The sequence below is a fragment of the Pelodiscus sinensis genome, unplaced genomic scaffold (genome assembly GCF_049634645.1).
Source record: "Pelodiscus sinensis isolate JC-2024 unplaced genomic scaffold, ASM4963464v1 ctg167, whole genome shotgun sequence".
NCBI classification, from domain to species: Eukaryota; Metazoa; Chordata; order Testudines; family Trionychidae; genus Pelodiscus; species Pelodiscus sinensis.
The window spans coordinates 1,518-26,552 of NW_027465882.1; the positions used below are offsets into that span (position 1 = coordinate 1,518).

Consider the following 25,035-nt stretch of genomic DNA (forward strand, 5'->3'; position numbering starts at 1 on the left):
CCACGGCAGGGCCCTCACGCTTCCCGTGGGCACCTGCAGCCCCAGCCTGCCCCCCGGCAGGGCCCTCACGCTTCCCGTGGGCACCTGCAGCCCCAGCCTGCCCCCCGGCAGGGCCCTCACGCTTCCCGTGGGCACCTGCAGCCCCAGCCTGCCCCCCGGCAGGGCCCTCACGCTTCCCGTGGGCACCTGCAGCCCCAGCCTGCCCCACGGCAGGGCCCTCACGCTTCCCGTGGGCACCTGCAGCCCCAGCCTGCCCCACGGCAGGGCCCTCACGCTTCCCGTGGGCACCTGCAGCCCCAGCCTGCCCCCCGGCAGGGCCCTCACGCTTCCCGTGGGCACCTGCAGCCCCAGCCTGCCCCCCGGCAGGGCCCTCACGCTTCCCGTGGGCACCTGCAGCCCCAGCCTGCCCCCCGGCAGGGCCCTCACGCTTCCCGTGGGCACCTGCAGCCCCAGCCTGCCCCCCGGCAGGGCCCTCACGCTTCCCGTGGGCATCTCTAGCCCCAGCCTGCCCCCCGGCAGGGCCCTCACGCTTCCCGTGGGCACCTGCAGCCCCAGCCTGCCCCCCGGCAGGGCCCTCACGCTTCCCGTGGGCACCTGCAGCCCCAGCCTGCCCCCCGGCAGGGCCCTCACGCTTCCCCTGGGCACCTGCAGCCCCAGCCTGCCCCCCGGCAGGGCCCTCACGCTTCCCGTGGGCACCTGCAGCCCCAGCCTGCCCCCCGGCAGGGCCCTCACGCTTCCCGTGGGCACCTGCAGCCCCAGCCTGCCCCCCGGCAGGGCCCTCACGCTTCCCGTGGGCACCTGCAGCCCCAGCCTGCCCCACGGCAGGGCCCTCACGCTTCCCGTGGGCACCTGCAGCCCCAGCCTGCCCCACGGCAGGGCCCTCACGCTTCCCGTGGGCATCTCTAGCCCCAGCCTGCCCCCCGGCAGGGCCCTCACGCTTCCCGTGGGCACCTGCAGCCCCAGCCTGCCCCCCGGCAGGGCCCTCACGCTTCCCGTGGGCACCTGCAGCCCCAGCCTGCCCCCCGGCAGGGCCCTCACGCTTCCCGTGGGCATCTCTAGCCCCAGCCTGCCCCCCGGCAGGGCCCTCACGCTTCCCGTGGGCACCTGCAGCCCCAGCCTGCCCCACGGCAGGGCCCTCACGCTTCCCATGGGCACCTGCAGCCCCAGCCTGCCCCACGGCAGGGCCCTCACGCTTCCCGTGGGCATCTCTAGCCCCAGCCTGCCCCCCGGCAGGGCCCTCACGCTTCCCATGGGCATCTCTAGCCCCAGCCTGCCCCCCGGCAGGGCCCTCACGCTTCCCGTGGGCATCTCTAGCCCCAGCCTGCCCCCCGGCAGGGCCCTCACGCTTCCCGTGGGCACCTGCAGCCCCAGCCTGCCCCCCGGCAGGGCCCTCACGCTTCCCATGGGCATCTCTAGCCCCAGCCTGCCCCCCGGCAGGGCCCTCACGCTTCCCGTGGGCACCTGCAGCCCCAGCCTGCCCCCCGGCAGGGCCCTCACGCTTCCCGTGGGCATCTCTAGCCCCAGCCTGCCCCCCGGCAGGGCCCTCACGCTTCCCCTGGGCACCTGCAGCCCCAGCCTGCCCCACGTCAGGGCCCTCACGCTTCCCGTGGGCATCTCTAGCCCCAGCCTGCCCCCCGGCAGGGCCCTCACGCTTCCCGTGGGCACCTGCAGCCCCAGCCTGCCCCCCGGCAGGGCCCTCACGCTTCCCATGGGCATCTCTAGCCCCAGCCTGCCCCCCGGCAGGGCCCTCACGCTTCCCCTGGGCACCTGCAGCCCCAGCCTGCCCCCCGGCAGGGCCCTCACGCTTCCCGTGGGCACCTGCAGCCCCAGCCTGCCCCCCGGCAGGGCCCTCACGCTTCCCGTGGGCACCTGCAGCCCCAGCCTGCCCCACGGCAGGGCCCTCACGCTTCCCGTGGGCACCTGCAGCCCCAGCCTGCCCCCCGGCAGGGCCCTCACGCTTCCCGTGGGCACCTGCAGCCCCAGCCTGCCCCACGGCAGGGCCCTCACGCTTCCCGTGGGCACCTGCAGCCCCAGCCTGCCCCCCCGGCAGGGCCCTCACGCTTCCCCTGGGCACCTGCAGCCCCAGCCTGCCCCCCGGCAGGGCCCTCACGCTTCCCGTGGGCACCTGCAGCCCCAGCCTGCCCCCCCGGCAGGGCCCTCACGCTTCCCCTGGGCACCTGCAGCCCCAGCCTGCCCCCCGGCAGGGCCCTCACGCTTCCCGTGGGCACCTGCAGCCCCAGCCTGCCCCCCGGCAGGGCCCTCACGCTTCCCGTGGGCACCTGCAGCCCCAGCCTGCCCCCCGGCAGGGCCCTCACGCTTCCCGTGGGCACCTGCAGCCCCAGCCTGCCCCCCCGGCAGGGCCCTCACGCTTCCCCTGGGCACCTGCAGCCCCAGCCTGCCCCCCGGCAGGGCCCTCACGCTTCCCGTGGGCACCTGCAGCCTCAGCCTGCCCCCCGGCAGGGCCCTCACGCTTCCCATGGGCATCTCTAGCCCCAGTCTGCCCTGTGCACTGGGGGGGCTGGGGTGGGGGTGGGGAAATGAGGGCTTGTTCCCTGCACAGGGTGCTGCCTGGCACTGGCAGAGCCTCGGGGCATTGCCGGGAGATGGGCAGCGCCCGGTGCTGGGGTCTGTGCAGGTCCAGGCTGGACCCGCTCCACTGGGGCCTGTGGGGCGCAGGTCCCCGGGGGCTCCCCACTGCTGAGCAGGACGGTGTCTTGGGGCGCTGCCCTTCGGGACTCCCCTCTGTTCTGGTGAGTTGCAGCGGTGCCCTGGGCTGCGATCCAGCGGGTTAGCACTCGCCTCCCTGGTGTCCTTCTCTGTGTCTCACGGCGGGGGGGCCAGTCTCCTGTGGGAAGGGGAGCATGTCTGGCTTTGGGTTTGGTGTGTGAAAGGGGGCTGGGAGCCAGGCAGAGCAAGGGGCAGGGTGGGAGGGGGCGGGATGTGGCAGTCCTTCCTTGGGGCCCCCAGGGAGGGGTGACAGACGCCTGCTGGAGACTGCCTGGGGCCAGGGCGCATGATTCCCCCTCCTGCCACTGCACCCATGCGGCCCTCCGCCCCACATGGGACAGGGCAGGCTGGGGGGCGGAGGGCTCACAGCTCATCAGACTGGGAATGTGGTGAGTCAGCAAATGCCCCGGCTTCACCAAGCAGCAAGCCCTCGGGGCCTGGGATGGGGAAATGCAGATAGCCTGGGGGTGGGGGGGAGGCCCGGGTGGGGCAGTCCGCAGTGGGGAGTGGTCTGTGTCGGGGGGGGGGGGCACAGGGGGGGCACAGGGGGGATGTGCTGCAGCTAGTGCCCCTGCCAGAGACCAGCGCCCCCCCCCCCCCACTTCCCCACTAATCACCTCCTCTTGTGAGTTCCATCCCAGCTGGAGAGCTGGGTGGTTGCCATGGAGACAGGATGCTGGTTGCCTAGATAAGCTGAAATTTCCCTGCCTTCGCCCACCAGCCCTGGACCGACTCTGCCGGCTGCCCACCCCCACCTTTGAGGAGGGGCCGCTGTGGGGGGCAGGGGACACACGGGGGGCAGGGGGCGGGGGCCGTGCCAAGCCCAGCCTGGAGAGGGGCCGGTATCCAAGGAACCGTCTCCATGGAGTCCCCATCGCACCCTGATGGCTCATTGATTTGCTGCTGCTCCCTGCCAGGGGCTCACGCAGCCGGGAACGTGAGCAGCTCCGGCCTGGGGGGGGCTGCTGCCCCAGGCCCACGGGCCCGCCTGACAGCTGCTGACTGGCCCCAGAGGGGTGAAGCCTGGTCCCCCCCAGCTCGTAGGGGAGCTGCCAGCACGCTGCCTGGGGGGCTGGCGAAAAGGGCCTGCTTGGCAGCTAGGGCGGGGGGCTGGGACCCATTTCCCCCTCCCGCTGCCAGTCCCTGCCGCCCTCCCCCAGGCTCCCTGCTCACCCAGTGGGCGCCAGGCACTGGGATTCCGTCGCCTTTCACTGGGCGCAGCCAGGGGGGGTTTCTCCCTGGGCCTCGGGCGCCGCCCTGCTCCCGCTGGCCCCGCTGTGGAGGGAGAGGAGAGGCCCACGCTGACAGCCCCCAGGCCCACACACCACTGCCCCAGGGAGGGACTTCGCATTGTAGCTGGAGTGCCCAGTGTAGAGTCCAGCCGCCCGCCCCCTGCTGGCCCCCCTTGCTATGGGGGGGTCCGGCCCACCCCAGCTCCTGCAGCAGGTGCACTGTGCATGGCGCGAGGCCGCCCCCTGCTGGTGGGGTGCAGGCTGCAGTGGAGCGCTGCTGTGCCCCTCACAGGCTCTCCTCCCGCAGGGCTCTGTACACCTACGAGGATGACTCTGATGACCTGAAGCTGGCTGCGTCGGGAGGTAAGGGGTCCCCTGCCCTGGGCCTCCTGCCAAGGGGGGCTAGAGAGCCTAAACACCCCTCCCCAAAGCACTTGCCACCTGGGGGGAGGACAGCCAGCCTGTGGATACTTCCCCACCCATGGGGGGACAGACCGAGCGCCTGTGATTCCTCCCCGCCCGTAGGGGGACACACTGAGCGCCTGTGATTCCTCCCCGCCCGTGGGGGGACACACCGAGTGCCTGTGATTCCTCCCCGCCCGTAGGGGGACACACTGAGCGCCTGTGATTCCTCCCCGCCCGTGGGGGGACACACCGAGTGCCTGTGATTCCTCCCCGCCCGTGGGGGGACACACCGAGTGCCTGTGATTCCTCCCCGCCCGTAGGGGGACACACTGAGCGCCTGTGATTCCTCCCTGCCCGTGGGGGGACACACTGAGCGCCTGTGATTCCTCCCTGCCCGTGGGGGGACACACCGAGTGCCTGTGATTCCTCCCCGCCCGTGGGGGGACACACCGAGCGCCTGTGATTCCTCCCTGCCTGTGGGGGGACACACTGAGCGCCTGTGATTCCTCCCCGCCCGTGGGGGGACAGACTGAGCGCCTGTGATTCCTCCCCGCCCGTGGGGGGACACACTGAGCGCCTGTGATTCCTCCCCACCCGTGGGGGGACACACCGAGCGCCTGTGATTCCTCCCCGCCCGTGGGGGGACACACCGAGCGCCTGTGATTCCTCCCTGCCTGTGGGGGGACACACCGAGCGCCTGTGATTCCTCCCTGCCCGTGGGGGGACACACCGAGCGCCTGTGATTCCTCCCCGCCTGTGGGGGGACAGACCGAGCGCCTGTGATTCCTCCCTGCCCGTGGGGGGACACACTGAGCGCCTGTGATTCCTCCCTGCCCGTGGGGGGACACACCGAGCGCCTGTGATTCCTCCCTGCCCATGGGGGGACACACCGAGCGCCTGTGATTCCTCCCCGCCCGTGGGGGGACAGACCGAGCGCCTGTGATTCCTCCCTGCCCGTGGGGGGACACACCGAGCGCCTGTGATTCCTCCCCGCCCGTGGGGGGACACACCGAGCGCCTGTGATTCCTCCCCGCCCGTGGGGGGACAGACCGAGCGCCTGTGATTCCTCCCCGCCCGTGGGGGGACAGACCGAGCGCCTGTGATTCCTCCCCGCCCGTGGGGGGACAGACCGAGCGCCTGTGATTCCTCCCCGCCCGTGGGGGGACAGACCGAGCGCCTGTGATTCCTCCCCGCCCGTGGGGGGACAGACCGAGCGCCTGTGATTCCTCCCCGCCCGTGGGGGGACACACTGAGCGCCTGTGATTCCTCCCCGCCCGTGGGGGGACACACTGAGCGCCTGTGATTCCTCCCCGCCCGTGGGGGGACACACTGAGCGCCTGTGATTCCTCCCTGCCCGTGGGGGGACAGACCGAGCGCCTGTGATTCCTCCCTGCCCGTGGGGGGACACACCGAGCGCCTGTGATTCCTCCCTGCCCGTGGGGGGACACACCGAGCGCCTGTGATTCCTCCCTGCCCGTGGGGGGACACACCGAGCGCCTGTGATTCCTCCCCGCCCGTGGGGGGACAGACCGAGCGCCTGTGATTCCTCCCTGCCCGTGGGGGGACAGACCGAGCGCCTGTGATTCCTCCCCGCCCGTGGGGGGACACACCGAGCGCCTGTGATTCCTCCCCGCCCGTGGGGGGACACACCGAGCGCCTGTGATTCCTCCCCGCCCGTGGGGGGACAGACCGAGCGCCTGTGATTCCTCCCCGCCCGTGGGGGGACAGACCGAGCGCCTGTGATTCCTCCCCGCCCGTGGGGGGACAGACCGAGCGCCTGTGATTCCTCCCCGCCCGTGGGGGGACAGACCGAGCGCCTGTGATTCCTCCCCGCCCGTGGGGGGACAGACCGAGCGCCTGTGATTCCTCCCCGCCCGTGGGGGGACACACTGAGCGCCTGTGATTCCTCGCCCGTGGGGGGACACACTGAGCGCCTGTGATTCCTCCCCGCCCGTGGGGGGACACACTGAGCGCCTGTGATTCCTCCCCGCCCGTGGGGGGACACACTGAGCGCCTGTGATTCCTCCCCGCCCGTGGGGGGACACACTGAGCGCCTGTGATTCCTCCCCGCCCGTGGGGGGACAGACTGAGCGCCTGTGATTCCTCCCCGCCCGTGGGGGGACAGACTGAGCGCCTGTGATTCCTCCCCGCCCGTGGGGGGACACACTGAGCGCCTGTGATTCCTCCCCGCCCGTGGGGGGACACACTGAGCGCCTGTGATTCCTCCCCGCCCGTGGGGGGACACACTGAGCGCCTGTGATTCCTCCTCGCCCGTGGGGGGACACACTGAGCGCCTGTGATTCCTCCCCGCCCGGCAGGAGGCGGCTTGCAGGAGCTCTCTGGCCACTTTGAGAACCAGAAGGTGATGTATGGCTTCTGCAGCGTGAAGGAGCCCCAGGCAGCCCTGCCCAAATACGTCCTGGTCAACTGGGTGAGTGGGGCAGAGGGCTCCATGCGGGGGTGCAGGCCGGGACACCCCCTTTTGGCCTGTTTGCAGCCCCACAGGTGGGATGCAGCGAGGGGTGGAGCCGGGCCGTTCTGCAGGAGTGGGGTGCCTGCCCTACATGCTGGGGGGGGTGTTCCTGGCCTGACACTAGTCTGTGCGCAGGAGGGGGCGAGTGGGGGTGGGGCGGTTCTAGCCCCTCCAGCCACTTGGCAGTGCGTGTCTGAGCCCCGCGCAGCGCCCCCGGCTGGCGGGGGAGACTCGGCACACGCCTGGGGGGTGCGATGGGCCTGCCGGAGCTTGGGGGGGCCTGTGGTGTTCGGGGCCCCAGAGCTTTTCCAGGGACCCCACCTAGTGGAGCTCTGTGTCCCTGCACCGGGCCCCGCTGGGGTGGCCAGGGGGGTAGGGCTGCCCCAGCGCCCTGGAGCCTCACTGGGCCCCTGGGATCCAGGCGGAGCCACGTGCCCGCCCTGCCGGGAGTGACGGTCCCGCAGCTCTGCCTTGCCATTGGCCGAGCTGCCCTGGGCGTGGCAACGGGGAGAGGAGCTGTCGGGGCCCCCCACATCTCCACTCCTGCCTGCGCCAGACCTGGGGCCCGCCTCACTCACTCCGTGCCGTGGCAGGTTGGGGAGGACGTGGCCGATGCCCGCAAGTGTGCCTGCGCCAGCCACGTGGCCAAGGTCGCCGAGTTCTTCCAGGTCAGTGCGGGCGGCCCCTGGCCAGCAATAAGCAGGGCCCCAGGAGGCGGGCGGGGAGCCCCGGGCCCCGGGAGGCGGGCGGGGAGCCCCGGGCCCCGGGAGGCGGGCGGGGAGCCCCGGGCCCCGGGAGGCGGGCGGGGAGCCCCGGGCCCCGGGAGGCGGGTGGGGAGCCCCGGGCCCCGGGAGGCGGGCGGGGAGCCCCGGGCCCCGGGAGGCGGGCGGGGAGCCCCGGGCCCCGGGAGGCGGGCGGGGAGCCCCGGGCCCCGGGAGGCGGGCGGGGAGTCCCGGGCCCCGGGAGGCGGGCGGGGAGCCCCGGGCCCCGGGAGGCGGGCGGGGAGCCCCGGGCCCCGGGAGGCGGGCGGGGAGCCTCTGGCCCCGGGAGGCGGGCGGGGAGCCCCGGGCCCCGGGAGGCGGGCGGGGAGCCCCGGGCCCCGGGAGGCGGGCGGGGAGCCCCGGGCCCCGGGAGGCGGGCGGGGAGCCCCGGGCCCCGGGAGGCGGGCGGGGAGCCCCGGGCCCCGGGAGGCGGGCGGGGAGCCCCGGGCCCCGGGAGGCGGGCGGGGAGCCCCGGGCCCCGGGAGGCGGGCGGGGAGCCCCGGGAGGCGGGCGGGGAGCCCCGGGCCCCGGGAGGCGGGCGGGGAGCCTCTGGCCCCGGGAGGCGGGCGGGGAGCCCCGGGCCCCGGGAGGCGGGCGGGGAGCCCCGGGCCCCGGGAGGCGGGTGGGGGGCCCCAGGAGGCGGGTGGGGAGCCCCGGGCCCCGGGAGGCGGGCGGGGAGCCCCAGGCCCCGGGAGGCGGGTGGGGGGCCCCAGGAGGCGGGTGGGGAGCCCCGGGCCCCGGGAGGCGGGCGGGGAGCCCCGGGCCCCGGGAGGCGGGCGGGGAGCCCCGGGCCCCGGGAGGCGGGCGGGGAGCCTCTGGCCAGGCTTTCGCTCTGCACTGCCCTCGTTCCCGGCCCCTGCCTGACCCTGCGGGGCGCTGGGCTGGGCCAGAGCCAGGCAAGCAGGGAGAGGACCAGCCCCTGCCGACCGGGCCGGCTGGCGGGGAGGGGGTGTTGCTGGGTCCGTCTCTCTGGCCCAGGAGGAAGGTTTGGGGCCCATCCCCCAGCTGGAAGGGAGTGGCGGGCAGAATGGCCCGAGCCCCCCTTGGCCTGCCACTCAGCTGCCTGTGCAGCCCCCACTAGTTGAGGGTTTCCCATCCCCAGGCAGGAGCCTCGGGGTTCCCTGTCCCTCCCCCACGCCCCCGGCCAGCTCCTGCCTGCCGGCTCAGCTGCCTGCGGGCGGGTGTGTCCGTGCCGCTCTCCCCGGCGCAGGGCGTCGACGTGATCGTCAATGCCAGCAGCGTGGAGGATGTGGACCCGGGGGCCATCGGGCAGCGCCTCTCCAACGGCCTGGCCCGCGTCGCCAGCCCCGTGCTGCACCGCCTGCGGCTGCGGGAGGAGGAGAACGCCGAGCCTGTGGTACGTCGGGCCCCGCCTCCGTCGCAGGCTCGTCTCGGTGCCCACGGCGCCGGCTCCAGCCTGGGGGCACAAAGGGGCACCCAGCCCCACTGACCCTGCGGGGCAAGAGCTCTCGGTCGCACCGACACTGCAGGAGAATCTCTCTGGCTGCGAGGGCTGCCCCCCAACCAACCCCCCCCCCGCAGCCAGCCCCCCAACCGACCCCCCCGGGAGATGACCCCCCCGGGAGATGGCGGGGCCCACCCCCACACTAACCCCCCCACTGGGAGATGGTGCGCCATGCCCCCCAACCCCGCACAGCAGACTGCGTGCTCTGCCCCCGACCGACCCCCTCCCCAAGATGGTGTGCCTCCGACACCCGCCAGAGGTGCCCCCCAGGACACTGCCCCCGTGCCAGAGCACCACTGCCCCGCTGACCCGCTGCTGTTCCAGGGCACAACGTATCAGAAGACAGATGCGGCCGTGGAGATGAAGCGGCTTAACCGGGAGCAGTTCTGGGAGCAGGCCAAGGTGGGGGCAGCGAGGGGCTGGCTGGAGGCAGCAGCCAGGGGGCGCCCCCCTGTGCCCAGGGTTGGGTGGGACTCTGCAAAGCCTAAGATGCTCTCGGCGCAGACGTGGCACGTGCAGGGGGAGCTGGTCGCCTCAGGCCACGTGTGAGCGCCCCCAAACTAGGGCGGGGAGCTGGGCCCAGCCTGGGGACGGCACCAGTGGGCTGCCTGCAGTGGGCAAGGGTTAGGGGCCAGCTTTGGACGAAGCTCCCCTAGAGCTTCTAGGCACCTGGTGGCAGAGCAGGACTTGCTATCTGGCCACCGCATCCCTGGAGCTGTTGGGAACTGGCGCTAGCCCTGGGCGGGGGTCCTGCGGGTGTGCGGGGTCGGCGGGACGGACGGGCTGTCCTGGGGAGGGTGCTTGGGAGGGTGCCCTGTGGGGCCGACGGTAGGTGGGACGGACGGGCTGTCCTGGGGAGGGTGCGCGGGGGGTGCCCTGCAGGTACGTGGGGCCGGCGGCAGGCGGGACGGACGGGCTGTCCTGGGGACGGTGCGCGGGGGTGCCCTGCGGGTGCACGGGGCCGGCGGTAGGCAGGACGGACGGGCTGTCCTGGGGACGGTGCGCGGGGGTGCCCTGCGGGTGCACGGGGCCGGCGGTAGGCAGGACGGACGGGCTGTCCTGGGGAGGGTGCGCGGAGGTGCCCTGCAGGTACGCGGGGCTGGCGGTAGGCAGGACGGACAGGCTGTCCTGGGGAGGGTGCGCGGGGGGTGCCCTGCAGGTACGCGGGGCCGGCGGTAGGCAGGACGGACAGGCTTTCCTGGGGAGGGTGCGCGGGGGGTGCCCTGCAGGTACGCGGGGCCGGCGGGAGGCAGGACGGACAGGCTGTCCTGGGGAGGGTGCGCCCTGCAGGTACGCGGGGCCGGCAGTAGGCGGGACGGGCGAGCTGTCCTGGGGAGGGCGCTAGGGGGGCGCCCTGCGGGTGCACGGGGCCGGCGGTAGGCGGGACGGACAGGCTGTCCTGGGGAGGGCGCTAGGTGGGCGCCCTGCGGGTGCGCGGGGCCGGCGGTAGGCGGGACGGGCGAGCTGTCCTGGGGAGGGCGCTAGGTGGGCGCCCTGCGGGTGCGCGGGGCCGGCGGTAGGCGGGACGGGCGAGCTGTCCTGGGGAGGGCGCTAGGTGGGCGCCCTGCGGGTGCGCGGGGCCGGTGGCAGGCGGGACAGGCGAGCTGTCCTGGGGAGGGCGCTAGGTGGGCGCCCTGCGGGTGCGCGGGGCCGGCGGCAGGCGGGACGGGCGAGCTGTCCTGGGGAGGGCGCTAGGTGGGCGCCCTGCGGGTGCACGGGGCCGGTGGCAGGCGGGATGGGCGAGCTGTCCTGGGGAGGGCGCTAGGTGGGCGCCCTGCGGGTGCACGGGGCCGGTGGCAGGCGGGACAGGCGAGCTGTCCTGGGGAGGGCGCTAGGTGGGCGCCCTGCGGGTGCGCGGGGCCGGCGGCAGGCACGGCTGACGGGCTGCCCCACAGAAGGAGGAGGAGCTGCGGAAGGAGGAGGAGCGGCAGAAGGTGCTGGAGGAACGGCTGCGTTTCGAGCAGGAGCGCATGGAGCAGGAGCGGGTGGAGCAGGAGGAGCGGGAGCGGCGCTATCGGGAGCGGGAGGAGCAAATCGAGGAGCACAGGCAAGCGCAGGGCCCCGCTTGGTTCTCGGGGGAGGGGTTCATGCCCCCATCATGCGGGAGGGACCAAGGGACAGTGGCTCTGTGCCCTCCGAGGGCTGCCAGGCAGCCGGTTTTCAGCCACACAGTCCAGTAGTTGAGCGTTCTGTCCGGGAAACAAATGGAGAAAATAGAAACGTCCGGAGTTTTCGAAATACGATGGAATGTCGATTGTCATGTCATGTCAAGCGTGTCCAGTGGCAACCCTAGGCCCCTTCCCTGTGTGCATGGGGGCATGGTGTGGGGAGAGGGGCGGTTGGGGGTTGTTGGAGGGTTGCTGGTACCATGTTGGGGGTAGGGGGCTGTGGTGGGCGGTTGTGGGGGACTCTGTGGTTGCCCCCGGCAGCTGCTCAGGTGGTTGCTGGCTGTTTGGGACAGGCGGAAACAGCAGACCCTGGAGGAGGAGGAGGCCAGGCAGCGCTTGCAGCAGCCGTCCATCTTCGTAAGTCACGTGCTGCCCCCCAGCCTGCCCACGGCCCCTGCACCCGTCAGCCCTCCCGGGGCCCGGCCCTGCGGAGCCCCTTTCCCCTGCCAGCGTGGGGGGCGCTGGAGCCCGCAGTGGTCTGGGAGGGTCCCTGAGAGCCGCGGGCTGACACTGCGGCTCTCGCCAGGGTGAGCAGCCGCCGGAGGAGGATCAGCAGCTGAAGAAGTCAGAGTCGGAAGTGGAGGTGAGCGCAGCTTGGCGGGAGCCGCGCTACCCCCCTCCTGCTGGGCCTGGGCTGGGTGGCGTGGGGCTGGCCCGGGAAGGGCAGCTGGGGGTGTCAGGAGGCCAGGCCATGGCAGTGGGGTGGCGAGAAGTTTGGGTTGGGATGGTGGGGCAGGCAGGGGGTCTGGGTGGCCAGGCTTGGCATGGGAGTGGAGCCTGTATGGGGCAAGAGGAGGTCATGGGGGCCAGGGCTGGGTGGTGCAGGGCCTGGGGCAGGGGGCCCGGGGCGGAGGGCCTGGGGCAGGGGGCGGCCGAGGGGCACTGCACCAGGACCCTGCCGGCTCTGCCTGTTCCTCGACAGGAAGCTGCCGCCATCATCGCCCAGCGCCCCGACAACCCCCGCGAGTTCTTCAAGCAGCAGGAGCGAGTGGCCACGGGCAGCTCCGACGCCACGTCCCCCTTCAGCCACAGGACAGGTGAGAGAGCAGGGGGGGTGTTGGGGGTGGGGACCTGGCTCTGAGGAGTATGTGTTGGGGGCTGGCTCTGGGGTTGGGGGGCAGGGCTGTGTGTTGGGGGCTGGCGCTGGGGTTGGGGGGCAGGGCTGTGTGTTGGGGGCTGGCGCTGGGGTTGGGGGGCAGGGCTGTGTGTTGGGGGCTGGCGCTGGGGTTGGGGGGCAGGGCTGTGTGTTGGGGGCTGGCGCTGGGGTTGGGGGGCAGGGCTGTGTGTTGGGGGTGGGGGATGGGCTGTGTGTTGGGGGCTGGCTCTGGGGTTGGGGGGCAGGGCTGTGTGTTGGGGGTGGGGGATGGGCTGTGTGTTGGGGGCTGGCTCTGGGGTTGGGGGTCAGGGCTGTGTGTTGGGGGTGGGGGATGGGCTGTGTGTTGGGGGCTGGCTCTGGGGTTGGGGGGCAGGGCTGTGTGTTGGGGGCTGGCTCTGGGGTTGGGGGCAGGGCTGTGTGTTGGGGGCTGGCGCTGGGGTTGGGGGGCAGGGCTGTGTGTTGGGGGTGGGAGATGGGCTGTGTGTTGGGGGCTGGCTCAGGGATTGGGGGGCAGGGCTGTGTGTTGGGGGTGGGGGATGGGCTGTGTGTTGGGGGCTGGCTCTGGGGTTGGGGGGCAGGGCTGTGTGTTGGGGGCTGGCTCTGGGGTTGGGGGGCAGGACTGTGTGTTGGGGTGGGGGATGGGCTGTGTGTTGGGGGCTGGCTCTGGGGTTGGGGGGCAGGGCTGTGTGTTGGGGGTGGGGGATGGGCTGTGTGTTGGGGGCTGGCTCTGGGGTTGGGGGGCAGGGCTGTGTGTTGGGGGTGGGGGATGGGCTGTGTGTTGGGGGCTGGCTCGGGTTGGGGGGCAGGGCTGTGTGTTGGGGGCTGGCTCTGGGGTTGGGGGGCAGGGCTGTGTGTTGGGGGCTGGCTCTGGGGTTGGGGGGCAGGGCTGTGTGTTGGGGGTGGGGGATGGGCTGTGTGTTGGGGGCTGGCTTTGGGGTTGGGGGGCAGGGCTGTGTGTTGGGGGCTGGCTCTGGGGTTGGGGGGCAGGGCTGTGTGTTGGGGGCTGGCTCTGGGGTTGGGGGGCAGGGCTGTGTGTTGGGGGTGGGGGATGGGCTGTGTGTTGGGGGCTGGCTCTGGGGTTTGGGGGCAGGGCTGTGTGTTGGGGGTGGGGGATGGGCTGTGTGTTGGGGGCTGGCTCTGGGGTTGGGGGGCAGGGCTGTGTGTTGGGGGCTGGCTCTGGGGTTGGGGGGCAGGGCACATGGGGTTTCCTCGTGTCGGGTTTTGATTGGAAAGTCGGGCTGAGAAGGGAACCTGGCAGAAGCTGCTCGGCTGTGCTGCCCGGACACTGGAGCCAGTTGGGTGGGGGGGCGGAGTGGCGGGGGGGCAGCAGAGTGGCAGCGGGGGGGGCGGAGTGGAAAGGGGGGCGGAGTGGAAAGGGGGGGCGGAGTGGCAGCGGGGGGGGCGGCAGAGTGGACAGGAGGGGCAGAGTGGAAAGGGGGGGCGGAGTGGCAGCGGGGGGGCGGCGGAGTGGACAGGAGGGGTGGAGTGGAAAGGGGGGGGCGGAGTGGCAGCGGGGGGGGCGGCGGAGTGGAAAGGGGGGGCAGAGTGGCAGCGGGGGGGCGGCGGAGTGGAAAGGGGGGGCGGCGGAGTGGAAAGGGGGGCGGAGTGGCAGTGGGGGGGCGGCGGAGTGGAAAGGGGGGGCGGAGTGGCAGCAGGGGGGCAGCGGAGTGGAAAGGGGGGGCGGAGTGGCAGCAGGGGGGGCGGCGGAGTGGAAAGGGGGCGGAGTGGAAAGGGGGGGCGGAGTGGCAGCGGGGGGGGCGGAGTGGAAAAGGGGGGCGGAGTGGCAGCGGGGGGGCGGCGGACTGGAAAGGGGGCGGCGGACTGGAAAGGGGGGGCGGAGTGGAAGCGGGGGGGCGGCGGAGTGGAAAGGGGGGGGCGGAGTGGCAGCAGGGGGGGCGGCGGAGTGGCAGCGGGGGGGCGGAGTGGCAGCAGGGGGGGCGGAATGGAAAGGGGGGGCGGAGTGGCAGCGGGGGGGGCGGAGTGGAAAGGGGGGGCGGAGTGGCAGCGGGGGCGGCGGAGTGGAAAGGGGGGGCGGAGTGGGAGCGGGGGCGGCGGAGTGGAAAGGGGGGGCGGAGTGGCAGCGGGGGGGGCGGCGGAGTGGAAAGGGGGGGCGGAGTGGCAGCGGGGGGGGCGGCGGAGTGGAAAGGGGGGGCGGAGTGGCAGCGGGGGGGGCGGCGGAGTGGAAAGGGGGGGCGGAGTGGCAGCGGGGGGGCGGCAGAGTGGAAAGGGGGGGCGGAGTGGCAGCGGGGGGGGCGGCAGAGTGGAAAGGGGGGGCGGAGTGGCAGCGGGGGGGCGGAGTGGAAAGGGGGGGCGGAGTGGCAGCGGGGGGGACGGAGTGGAAAGGGGGGGCGGAGTGGCAGCGGGGGCGGCGGAGTGGAAAGGGGGGGCGGAGTGGCAGCGGGGGGGGGCGGCAGAGTGGAAAGGGGGGGCGGAGTGGCAGCGGGGGGGGCGGCAGAGTGGAAAGGGGGGGCGGAGTGGCAGCGGGGGGGCGGAGTGGAAAGGGGGGGCGGAGTGGCAGCGGGGGGGGCGGAGTGGAAAGGGGGGGCGGAGTGGCAGCAGGGGGGGCGGAGTGGAAAGGGGGGGCGGAGTGGCAGCGGGGGGGGCGGGGTGGAAAGGGGGGGCGGAGTGGCAGCATCTCGCCCGACCCTGGGGGGTGGCTCGTGCAGCACCAGGCTCCGACTCAGGCTGCGGCAGCCCCTGGAGGAGCAGGGGTCGCAGGGCTGTGGTGCGGGACAGTGGGGGCCCCTGGCTGGTGGGTGGGGGCTCCCAGGGGCAGGGCAGACGCAGTAGTGGGCACTTCCCCGGGGCTGGGGGCTGGACCTAGCTCCGCAGGGGGGCTGTGCCTGGCTGCTCCCGGGCTGCGGCAGGTGTGATTGGGACCTGCCTGCCCGGGCACCCTGCGGAGCTGGGCTTTGCACATCCCTTGGCTGCTCACACTGGAATGCAGTGGGAAAGGTAGGGCAGGAAGACATGAGTGAGGGGCGGGCCTTAAGCAGAGAGGGTGGGGCCTGAGGGAAGAGTTGGGCTGGGGCGGGGCCTGGGGAAACGTGGGGTGGGGCCTGAGGGAAGAGTTGGGCTGGGGCGGGGCCTGGGCAGTGCGGCTCTGGGCGGGCGGGTAAGGGGGCGGGGCCTGGGGAAACATGGGCAGTGCGGCTGTGGGCGGGCGGGTAAGGGGGCGGGGCCTGGGGAAACGTGGGCAGTGCGGTTCTGGGCAGACGGGTAACGGGGCGGGGCCTGGGGAAACGTGGGCAGTGCGGCTCTGGGCGGGCGGGTAAGGGGGCGGGGCCTGGGGAAACGTGGGCAGTGCGGCTGTGGGCGGGCGGGTAAGGGGACGGGGCCTGGGGAAACGTGGGCAGTGCTGCTCTGGGCGGGCGGGTAAGGGGACGGGGCCTGGGGAAACGTGGGCAGTGCTGCTCTGGGCGGGCGGGTAAGGGGGCGGGGCCTGGGGAAACGTGGGCAGTGCTGCTCTGGGCGGGCGGGTAAGGGGGCGGGGCCTGGGGAAACGTGGGCAGTGCTGCTGTGGGCGGGCGGGTAAGGGGGCGGGGCCTGAGGAAATGTGGGCAGTGCTGCTGTGGGCGGGCGGGTAAGAGGGCGGGGCCTGAGGAAACGTGGGCAGTGCTGCTCTGGGCGGGCGGGTAAGGGGGCGGGGCCTGGGGAAACGTAGGCAGTGCGGCTCTGGGCGGACGGGTAAGGGGTCGGGGCCTGGGGAAACGTGGGCAGTGCTGCTGTGGGCGGGCGGGTAAGGGGGCGGGGCCTGAGGAAACGTGGGCAGTGCTGCTCTGGGCGGGCGGGTAAGGGGGCGGGGCCTGGGGAAACGTGGGCAGTGCGGCTCTGGGCGGGCGGGTAAGGGGGCGAGGCCTGGGGAAACGTGGGCAGTGCGGCTCTGGGCGGGCGGGTAAGGGGGCGGGGCCTGGGGAAACGTGGGCAGTGCTGCTCTGGGCGGGCGGGTAAGGGGGCGGGGCCTGGGGAAACGTGGGCAGTGCGGCTCTGGGCGGGCGGGTAAGGGGGCGGGGCCTGGGGAAACCTGGGCAGTGCGGTTCTGGGCGGGCGGGTAAGGGGGCGGGGCCTGGGGAAACGTGGGCAGTGCGGCTCTGGGCAGGCGGGTCCGGGCGCAGGAGGCCTGGGGAAACGTGGGCAGTGCGGCTGTGGGCGGGCGGGTAAGGGGGCGGGGCCTGGGGAAACGTGGGCAGTGCAGCTCTGGGCGGGCGGGTAAGGGGGCGGGGCCAGGGGAAACGTGGGCAGTGCAGCTCTGGGCGGGCGGGTAAGGGCGCAGGAGGCCTGGGGAAACGTGGGCAGTGCGGCTCTGGGTGGGTGGGTAAGGGGGCGGGGCCTGGGGAAACGTGGGCAGTGCTGCTCTGGGCGGGCGGGTACGGGGGCGGGGCCTGGGGAAATGTGGGCAGCGCGGCTCTGGGTGGGCGGGTAAGGGGGCGGGGCCTGGGGAAACGTGGGCAGTTCGGCTGTGGGCGGACGGGTAAGGGGGCGGGGCCTGGGGAAACGTGGGCAGTGCGGCTGTGCGCGGGCGGGTAAGGGGGCGGGGCCTGGGGAAACGTGGGCAGTGCGGCTGTGGGCGGGCGGGTAAGGGGGCGGGGCCTGGGGAAACGTGGGCAGTGCGGCTGTGGGCGGGCGGGTAAGGGGGCGGGGCCTGGGGAAACGTGGGCAGTGCGGCTCTGGGCAGGCGGGTAAGGGGGCGGGGCCTGGGGAAACGTGGGCAGTGCGGCTCTGGGCAGGCGGGTAAGGGCGCAGGAGGCCTGGGGAAACGTGGGCAGTGCGGCTCTGGGCAGGCGGGTAAGGGGGCGGGGCCTGGGGAAACGTGGGCAGTGCTGCTCTGGGCGGGCGGGTAAGGGGGCGGGGCCTGGGGAAACGTGGGCAGTGCGGCTCTGGGCGGGCGGGTAAGGGGGCGGGGCCTGGGGAAACGTGGGCAGTGCGGCTCTGGGCGGGCGGGTAAGGGGGCGGGGCCTGGGGAAACGTGGGCAGTGCGGCTCTGGGCGGGCGGGTAAGGGGGCGGGGCCTGGGGAAACGTGGGCAGTGCGGCTCTGGGCGGGCGGGTAAGGGGGCGGGGCCTGGGGAAACGTGGGCAGTGCGGCTCTGGGCGGGCGGGTAAGGAAGCGGGGCCTGGGGAAACGTGGGCAGTGCGGCTCTGGGCGGGCGGGTAAGGGGGCGAGGCCTGGGGAAACGTGGGCAGTGCGGCTCTGGGCGGGCGGGTAAGGGGGCGAGGCCTGGGGAAACGTGGGCAGTGCTGCTCTGGGCGGGCGGGTAAGGGGGCGGGGCCTGGGGAAACGTGGGCAGTGCGGCTCTGGGCGGGCGGGTAAGGGGGCGGGGCCTGGGGAAACGTAGGCAGTGCGGCTCTGTGCAGGCGGGTAAGGGGGCGAGGCCTGGGGAAACGTGGGCAGTGCGGCTCTGGGCGGGCGGGTAAGGGGGCGGGGCCTGGGGAAACGTAGGCAGTGCGGCTCTGTGCAGGCGGGTAAGGGGGCGAGGCCTGGGGAAACGTAGGCAGTGCGGCTCTGTGCAGGCGGGTAAGGGGGCGAGGCCTGGGGAAACGTAGGCAGTGCGGCTCTGTGCAGGCGGGTAAGGGGGCGAGGCCTGGGGAAACGTGGGCAGTGCTGCTCTGGGCGGGCGGGTAAGGGGGCGGGGCCTGGGGAAACGTGGGCAGTGCGGCTCTGGGCGGACGGGTAAGGGGGCGAGGCCTGGGGAAACGTGGGCAGTGCTGCTCTGGGCGGGCGGGTAAGGGGGCGGGGCCTGGGGAAACGTGGGCAGTGCTGCTCTGGGCGGGCGGGTAAGGGGGCGAGGCCTGGGGAAACGTGGGCAGTGCTGCTCTGGGCGGGCGGGTAAGAGGGCGGGGCCTGGGGAAACGTGGGCAGTGCGGCTCTGGGCGGGCGGGTAAGAGGGCGGGGCCTGGGGAAACGTGGGCAGTGCGGCTCTGGGCGGGCGGGTAAGGGGGCGGGGCCTGGGGAAACGTGGGCAGTGCTGCTCTGGGCGGGCGGGTAAGGGGGCGGGGCCTGGGGAAACGTGGGCAGTGCGGCTCTGGGCGGGCGGGTAAGGGGGCGGGGCCTGGGGAAACGTGGGCAGTGCGGCTCTGGGCGGGCGGGTCCGGGCGCAGGGGGCCTGGGGAAACGTGGGCAGTGCTGCTCTGGGCGGGCGGGTAAGGGGGCGGGGCCTGGGGAAACGTGGGCAGTGCTGCTCTGGGCGGGCGGGTAAGGGGGCGGGGCCTGGGGAAACGTGGGCAGTGCGGCTCTGGGCGGGCGGGTAAGGGGGCGGGGCCTGGGGAAACGTGGGCAGTGCGGCTCTGGGCGGGCGGGTAAGGGGGCGAGGCCTGGGGAAACGTGGGCAGTGCTGCTCTGGGCGGGCGGGTAAGGGGGCGGGGCCTGGGGAAACGTGGGCAGTGCGGCTCTGGGCGGGCGGGTCCGGGCGCAGGGGGCCTGGGGAAACGTGGGCAGTGCGGCTCTGGGCGGGCGGGTAAGGGGGCGGGGCCTGGGGAAACGTGGGCAGTGCGGCTCTGGGCGGGCGGGTAAGGGGGCGGGGCCTGGGGAAACGTGGGCAGTGCTGCTCTGGGCGGGCGGGTAAGGGGGCGGGGCCTGCGGAAACGTGGGCAGTGCTGCTCTGGGCGGGCGGGTAAGGGGACGGGGCCTGGGGAAACGTGGGCAGTGCGGCTCTGGGCAGGCGGGTAAGGGCGCAGGAGGCCTGGGAAACGTGGGCAGTGCGGCTCTGGGCGGGCGGGTAAGGGGGCGGGGCCTGGGGAAACGTGGGCAGTGCGGCTGTGGGCGGGCGGGTAAGGGGGCGGGGCCTGGGGAAACGTGGGCAGTGCGGCTCTGGGCAGGCGGGTAAGGGGGCGGGGCCTGGGGAAACGTGGGCAGTGCGGCTCTGGGCAGGCGGGTAAGGGCGCAGGAGGCCTGGGGAAACGTGGGCAGTGCGGCTCTGGGCAGGCGGGTAAGGGGGCGGGGCCTGGGGAAACGTGGGCAGTGCTGCTCTGGGCGGGCGGGTAAGGGGGCGGGGCCTGGGGAAACGTGGGCAGTGCGGCTCTGGGCGGGCGGGTAAGGGGGCGGGGCCTGGGGAAACGTGGGCAGTGCGGCTCTGGGCGGGCGGGTAAGGGGGCGAGGCCTGGGGAAACGTGGGCAGTGCTGCTCTGGGCGGGCGGGTAAGGGGGCGGGGCCTGGGGAAACGTGGGCAGTGCGGCTCTGGGCGGGCGGGTAAGGGGGCGGGGCCTGGGGAAACGTGGGCCGTGCTGCTCTGGGCGGGCGGGTAAGGGGGCGGGGCCTGGGGAAACGTGGGCAGTGCGGCTCTGGGCGGGCGGGTCCGGGCGCAGGGGGCCTGGGGAAACGTGGGCAGTGCTGCTCTGGGCGGGCGGGTAAGGGGGCGAGGCCTGGGGAAACGTGGGCAGTGCTGCTCTGGGCGGGCGGGTAAGGGGGCGAGGCCAGGGGAAACGTGGGCAGTGCGGCTCTGTGCAGGCGGGTAAGGGGGCGGGGCCTGGGGAAACGTGGGCAGTGCGGCTCTGGGCGGGCGGGTAAGGGCGCAGGGGGCCTGGGGAAACGTGGGCAGTGCGGCTGTGGGCGGGCGGGTAAGGGGGCGGGGCCTGGGGAAACGTGGGCAGTGCTGCTCTGTGCAGGCGGGTAAGGGGGCGGGGCCTGGGGAAACGTGGGCAGTGCTGCTCTGGGCGGGTAAGGGGGCGGGGCCTGGGGAAACGTGGGCAGTGCTGCTCTGGGCGGGCGGGTAAGGGGGCGGGGCCTGGGGAAACGTGGGCAGTGCGCCTCTGGGCGGGCGGGTAAGGGGGCGGGGCCTGGGGAAACGTGGGCAGTGCTGCTCTGTGCAGGCGGGTAAGGGGGCGGGGCCTGGGGAAACGTGGGCAGTGCGGCTCTGTGCAGGCGGGTAAGGGGGCGGGGCCTGGGGAAACGTGGGCAGTGCGGCTCTGGGCGGGCGGGTAAGGGGGCGGGGCCTGGGGAAACGTGGGCAGTGCTGCTCTGGGCAGGCGGGTAAGGGGGCGGGGCCTGGGGAAACGTGGGCAGTGCGGCTCTGGGCGGGCGGGTAAGGGGGCGGGGCCTGGGGAAACGTGGGCAGTGCGGCTCTGGGCGGGCGGGTAAGGGGGCGGGGCCTGGGGAAACGTGGGCAGTGCGGCTCTGGGCGGGCGGGTAAGGGGGCGGGGCCTGGGGAAACGTGGGCAGTGCGGCTCTGGGCGGGCGGGTAAGGGGGCGGGGCCTGGGGAAACGTGGGCAGTGCGGCTCTGGGCGGGCGGGTCCGGGCGCAGGAGGCCTGGGACCGGCAGGGCTTGGCACAGGGTTTCTGACCTGCTGGTGGGCTCCGGGGCTGGAGAGGGGCCCGGTCTGTCCAGAGCTGCTGGGCTGGTCGCTCCCCAGTGCCCGTGTGCTGGCGGCTGGCCCAGCGTCCCGGCCCGAGCCTGCCAGGCAGGGCTGATGGGACCAGGAGACAAGTACAGGCACGTCCCCCCGCGCCCCACCCCCACGACTGCCCTGCTCCCTGGGGGCAGCCCCACCTGTGCTGTCTGGAGACTGACCCTTCTCTTTGCTGTCTGTCTCCGTGCGTCTGTCTGTCTGTCTGTCTCTCGCAGGTCGTCTGCACTGTCCTTTCATAAAGGCACCTGACAGCGGGCCACCTTCCTCCTCCTCCTCCTCCTCCTCCCCCCCGCGGACCCCCTTCCCCTATGGCCTCTGCCACCGCACCCCAAACCTCTCCTCCTTCTTCCCATGTAGGTAGCGGTGCCCAGCCCGCGGCCCCAGAGCCTGCACCCGCTCACTGCAGGGCAGGGGCCCTTTGCTGGGGAGACAGGAGCAGGGAGCCGTGGGGGCCAAGCGGGAGACCCAGGAACCTTGCTGGCTGGGGGTTGGTGGGTGCTGGGGCTGGGCTCAGGGCTTTGCGGATAGGCGCGTTGCCTAGAACTGGGGCCAGGGGCATGTCGGGGGTGGGCAGGGTTGGGGAGGCTGGGGTCAGGGGTATGCCGGGGGGGGTCCGGGAGCAGACTCAGCGGGAGGCTGGGGTCAGGGGTATGCCGGGGGGGGTCCGGGAGCAGACTCAGCGGGAGGCTGGGGTCAGGGGTATGCCGGGGGGGGTCCGGGAGCAGACTCAGCGGGAGGCTGGGGTCAGGGGCATGCCGGGGGGGGTCCGGGAGCAGACTCAGCGGGAGGCTGGGGTCAGGGGCATGCCGGGGGGGGGGGGGTTCCGGGACCAGGGGGGGAGCCGGGTGGGGGCCTGGCGCATGCCAGGAGAGGCCTGAGGTCGGGGTGTGCCAGGGTCAGGGGCATGCCGGGGGGCGGTCCGGGAGCAGACTCAGCGGGAGGCTGGGGTCAGGGGCATGCCGGGGGGGGGTCCGGGAGCAGACTCAGCGGGAGGCTGGGGTCAGGGGCATGCCGGGGGGGGGGTTCCGGGAGCAGACTCAGCGGGAGGCTGGGGTCAGGAGCATGCTGGGAGGGACCAGGGCAGTGCCAGGTGGACTGGGAGCAGGGGGAGCCGGGTGGGGGCCTGGCGCATGCCAGGAGAGGCCTGAGGTCGGGGTGTGCCAGGGTCAGGGGCATGCCGGGGGGGTTCCGGGAGCAGGGAGGGGCCGGGGTCAGGGGCGTGCCAGGAGCAGGGGGGGCGGGCTCAGGGGCAGACTCAGCAGGGGGCCAGGGTCAGAGACATGCAGGGAGGGGGCCGGGCTCAGGGGCGTGCCAGGGTCGGAGTCCCAGAAGCAGACTGGTGTAAGAGGTGTGCTGGGGTCAGAAGCATGCTGGGAGCAGGGGGGGAGCCGGGGGGGGGGAGGTCCCAGAGCCAGGGTCACTGGGGGGCTGGGATCAGGGGCGTGCCGGGGGGGGGGTTCCGGGAGCAGGGTCGGGGGGGCTGGGGTCAAAAGTGTGCTGGGGAGGAGGGAGTTCCCGGGGTCAGAGGCGTGCCAGGGGCTTCCTGGGAACAGGGTCAGAGGGGCTGGGGATTCCCGGGAGAAGACTCAGTGGGGGGCAGGGGGTCAGAGGCGTGCGGGGGGGGGTCCCGGGAGCAGTGTCAGGGTGTCCTGGGAGCAGTGTCGGGGGGGCCGGGGTCAGGTATGCCGGGGGGGTCCCGGGAGTAGGGTTGGGAGGGGCGGGGTCAGAGGTGTGCTGGGGGGCTGGGAGGTGGCGGAGTCAGAGGCGTGCCGGGGGGGTCCCGGGAGCAGGGTCGGGGGGACTGGGGAGCAGGGTCAGGCGTGCCAGGGGGTTCCCAGAGAAGACTCAGCGGGGGGCCGGAGTCAGAGGCGTGCCGGGGGGGGTCCCGGGAGCAGGAGCGGGGGGGGCCGGGGTCAGAGGCGCGCCGGGGGGTCCCGGGAGCAGGGTCGGGGGGGCTGGGGTCAGAGGCGCGCCGGGGGGGTCCCGGGAGCAGGGTTGGGGCGGGGGGGGCCGGGGTCAGAGGAGTGCCAGGGGGGGTCCCGGGAGCAGGGGCGGGGGGGGCCGGGGTCAGAGGAGTGCCGGGGTCAGAGGAGTGCCGGGGGGGGGTCCCGGGAGCAGGGGCGGGGGGGGCCGGGGTCAGAGGAGCGCCGGGGGGTCCCGGGAGCAGGGGTTGGTTTCAGAACAATAACCGTGTGTCTCTGAAGTGACCAAGGGGCGCCCGGTGCAGCCGGCAGAGGGCCAGGCCCAGGGCCGGGCCGGGCCAGCGTGCCGTGGCGTGCCCAGCTCCGGCGGGGCCTTTGCGGGTGACTGCACGGCTGGGGCGCACTTTGGGGCGCAGGGAAGACACCCCAGTGATCTGTGCCTGGCCGGAGCGTTGCCGTGGCCCGTGTGCACTGTGCAGGGCTCATGCATGCGATGGAGGAGCCTGCCCTGGTGCTGGCTGGGGTCTGCCTGGGGCCCCTTCAGCTCCGTCTTGGTCCTTCGCAGGCAGCCAGTCGGACACTCACAGAAAGGCCTCGGCCGTGGGCTGCAGCCCCTGTGACTCCAGCCTGGCCTCCACGCCCGCCGGGGAGCAGACGGAGAGGGCTCTGGCCGATGGGATGCAGCCAGCCCCGCAGAAAGGTGGGGTGCAGGGGGGCCCCTGCCTGAGGGCAGGCTGGCCGTGGGGCAGGGGCTGACGTGCTCTCTCCTGCTCTGTGCAGACTCGCCTGGGCCCAGCAGCGAGGGGCCGGCGGCGGCAGACAAGCCCTGGGCCTTCGACGAGCCGCCCGGGGGCCCCGCGTGGACAGCAGCACAGGGGGCTGGGCTGGGCCCCACCGAGGACCTTGTGTTCCTGGAGCCTGTGGCCGCGCTGCCAGCAGAGGCCGAGTCCCCGGGCCCCACGCAGCCCCCCGGCCCCAGCCCAGAGACCCTCCTGGACCTGTGGCAGAACGCCAGCGCTGCCCCCAGCCTGCCCGCCTCCTGGGAGCTGCCCACGCCAGCGCCCCTCCTGCTGGAGGTGGCCGAGCCCCCCGCAGCCCCCGCCCCCCCTGACGACAACCTGCTGGACTTCAACGAGCTGCCTGAGCCTCCAGCCACCTTCTGCGACGCAGAGCAGGCGCCGGAGCTGGCCAGCCTCATGGCCTCAGAGGGGGCGCACCCGGAGCCCCTCGGCTACCAGCAGGAGGCCAGCGGGCAGCCGGCCGAGCCCCCGCTGCTGACCAATGGGGAAATGGCCCAGAAGGAAGGGATGCAGGTGAGCTGGGCGCCTGCCCCCCCCCCCCCCCCAGAGCCCGGCTGGAGCCAGAGTCCCTGGGCAAAGGGCTGACTGGACCCCCCAGCCTCCGCTCATGGCCGTCCCCTTCTCCTCCAGGCTAGCGAGGGCTACTTCAGCCAGTCGCAGGACGAAGAGTTCGGCCCGGTGGAGCCTGCTGCCAAAACGTCCCCTGCCGTGTTCTACGCCAAGCCCCCCGGTGAGTGGGGCAGCCCCATGCATGTGGGGCAGCCCAGAGCCCTGCGTCCTTCCCCCGGGCTAACCGCTGCCTCTCCCCCAGAGATCGACATCACCTGCTGGGACGCCGACCCGCTGCCCGAGGACGAGGAGAGCTATGGGCCCTGAGCGTCACCCCCACAGGACCGCCACCGCGAGGGGCCCGGCCCCATCCCTCTCCGTCGGCGCGGGCCCCAGGGCCCGGCTGGGTGGGCCAGCCCCACGGCCCCTTGCCCCCCAGGGCACCTTTTACAGCTTTCCCCTCTCCCTTTTTTAAAGTTGTCTCCCTAAGAGCCATGTGGGCGCTCCCGCTCCCCTTCCCTGGTCGCTCCGCCTCTGGGCTGAGCTTGTCCATCCTCCACGCGCCCGCCCTTGTGCCCTGAGGGAGGATGGGCAGCTGGTGCCCTGTGCATGGGCCAGAGCCCCCTTGGCCCACGCCACCGGCTCTCCCCAGAACTTTGCACGAATCAAAACGGAACATGGCAATAAAGTGACCCGTGGGCGCGGCTCGGGCTGGCTGCAGCCCCTCCCGTCAGCGTGTGCAGCGCGCCCGCCCGCGAGGGGACAGCCTTGCCCCACAGGAGTTACGCGCCCCCCTGGGGGGGGCTGGGGCCTCGCCCTCTCAGCTGCAAGGACCCACCAGTCCCCAGACGGAGCCCCCGCCCCCTCGCTTGGCCCTTTTCCAGTACAGTAACTGTTTCTCTTTTTTTTGGAAAGCACAAATTGTGTCTTGGCAACGTGCTGATGTATGTTAATAAATCATTCTCCTCCACCCCACCTGGGCTGCTGGCTGCTTTCTGGGGAGAGGGGCCGCCGGGCTGAGCCTGCTCCTGCCCCGCGGGCTTACGAGGGGCCAGGGCCAGCCCTCGGCGCTGCTCTGCTGTGGGTCTCCCCCGC

The 25,035-nt window shown here is 73.6% G+C and overlaps 1 protein-coding gene across 5 annotated transcripts; it reads left to right on the top strand.

Annotated features, from left to right (window-relative positions):
• Window positions 1–4,266: 4,266 nt before the first annotated feature.
• DBN1 (drebrin 1) lies at window positions 4,267–24,915 on the top strand. 5 transcript variants are annotated; one of them, XM_075915991.1, is made up of 14 exons: window positions 4,267–4,322; window positions 6,683–6,795; window positions 7,431–7,505; window positions 8,701–8,955; window positions 9,388–9,465; window positions 10,959–11,110; window positions 11,525–11,588; window positions 11,758–11,814; window positions 12,154–12,268; window positions 20,885–21,022; window positions 23,157–23,291; window positions 23,372–23,904; window positions 24,022–24,121; window positions 24,203–24,915. In XM_075915991.1, the coding sequence occupies exons 2-14, from the start codon at window positions 6,730–6,732 to the stop codon at window positions 24,265–24,267; spliced, it is 1,833 nt and encodes a 610-aa protein (XP_075772106.1). In that variant the 5' UTR covers window positions 4,267–4,322; window positions 6,683–6,729; the 3' UTR covers window positions 24,268–24,915. The 5 variants fall into 5 exon arrangements, with proteins under 5 accessions (XP_075772106.1, XP_075772107.1, XP_075772108.1 ...); XM_075915995.1 differs by having other exon boundaries at window positions 4,268–4,322; window positions 8,809–8,955; XM_075915992.1 differs by lacking the exon at window positions 20,885–21,022.
• The last annotated feature ends 120 nt before the right edge of the window (window positions 24,916–25,035 follow it).

What these genes read in the sequence shown, in the direction of transcription:
- DBN1 (XM_075915991.1), top strand. Translation starts at nt 6,730, where the DNA reads ATGTATGGCTTCTGCAGCGTGAAGGAGCCCCAGGCAGCCCTGCCCAAA. An exon ending in AGGTCGCCGAGTTCTTCCAG is followed by an intron (nt 7,506 to 8,700) that starts GTCAGTGCGGGC and finishes TCCCATCCCCAG; the next exon opens with GCAGGAGCCTCGGGGTTCCC. An exon ending in GAGCAAATCGAGGAGCACAG is followed by an intron (nt 11,111 to 11,524) that starts GCAAGCGCAGGG and finishes TGTTTGGGACAG; the next exon opens with GCGGAAACAGCAGACCCTGG.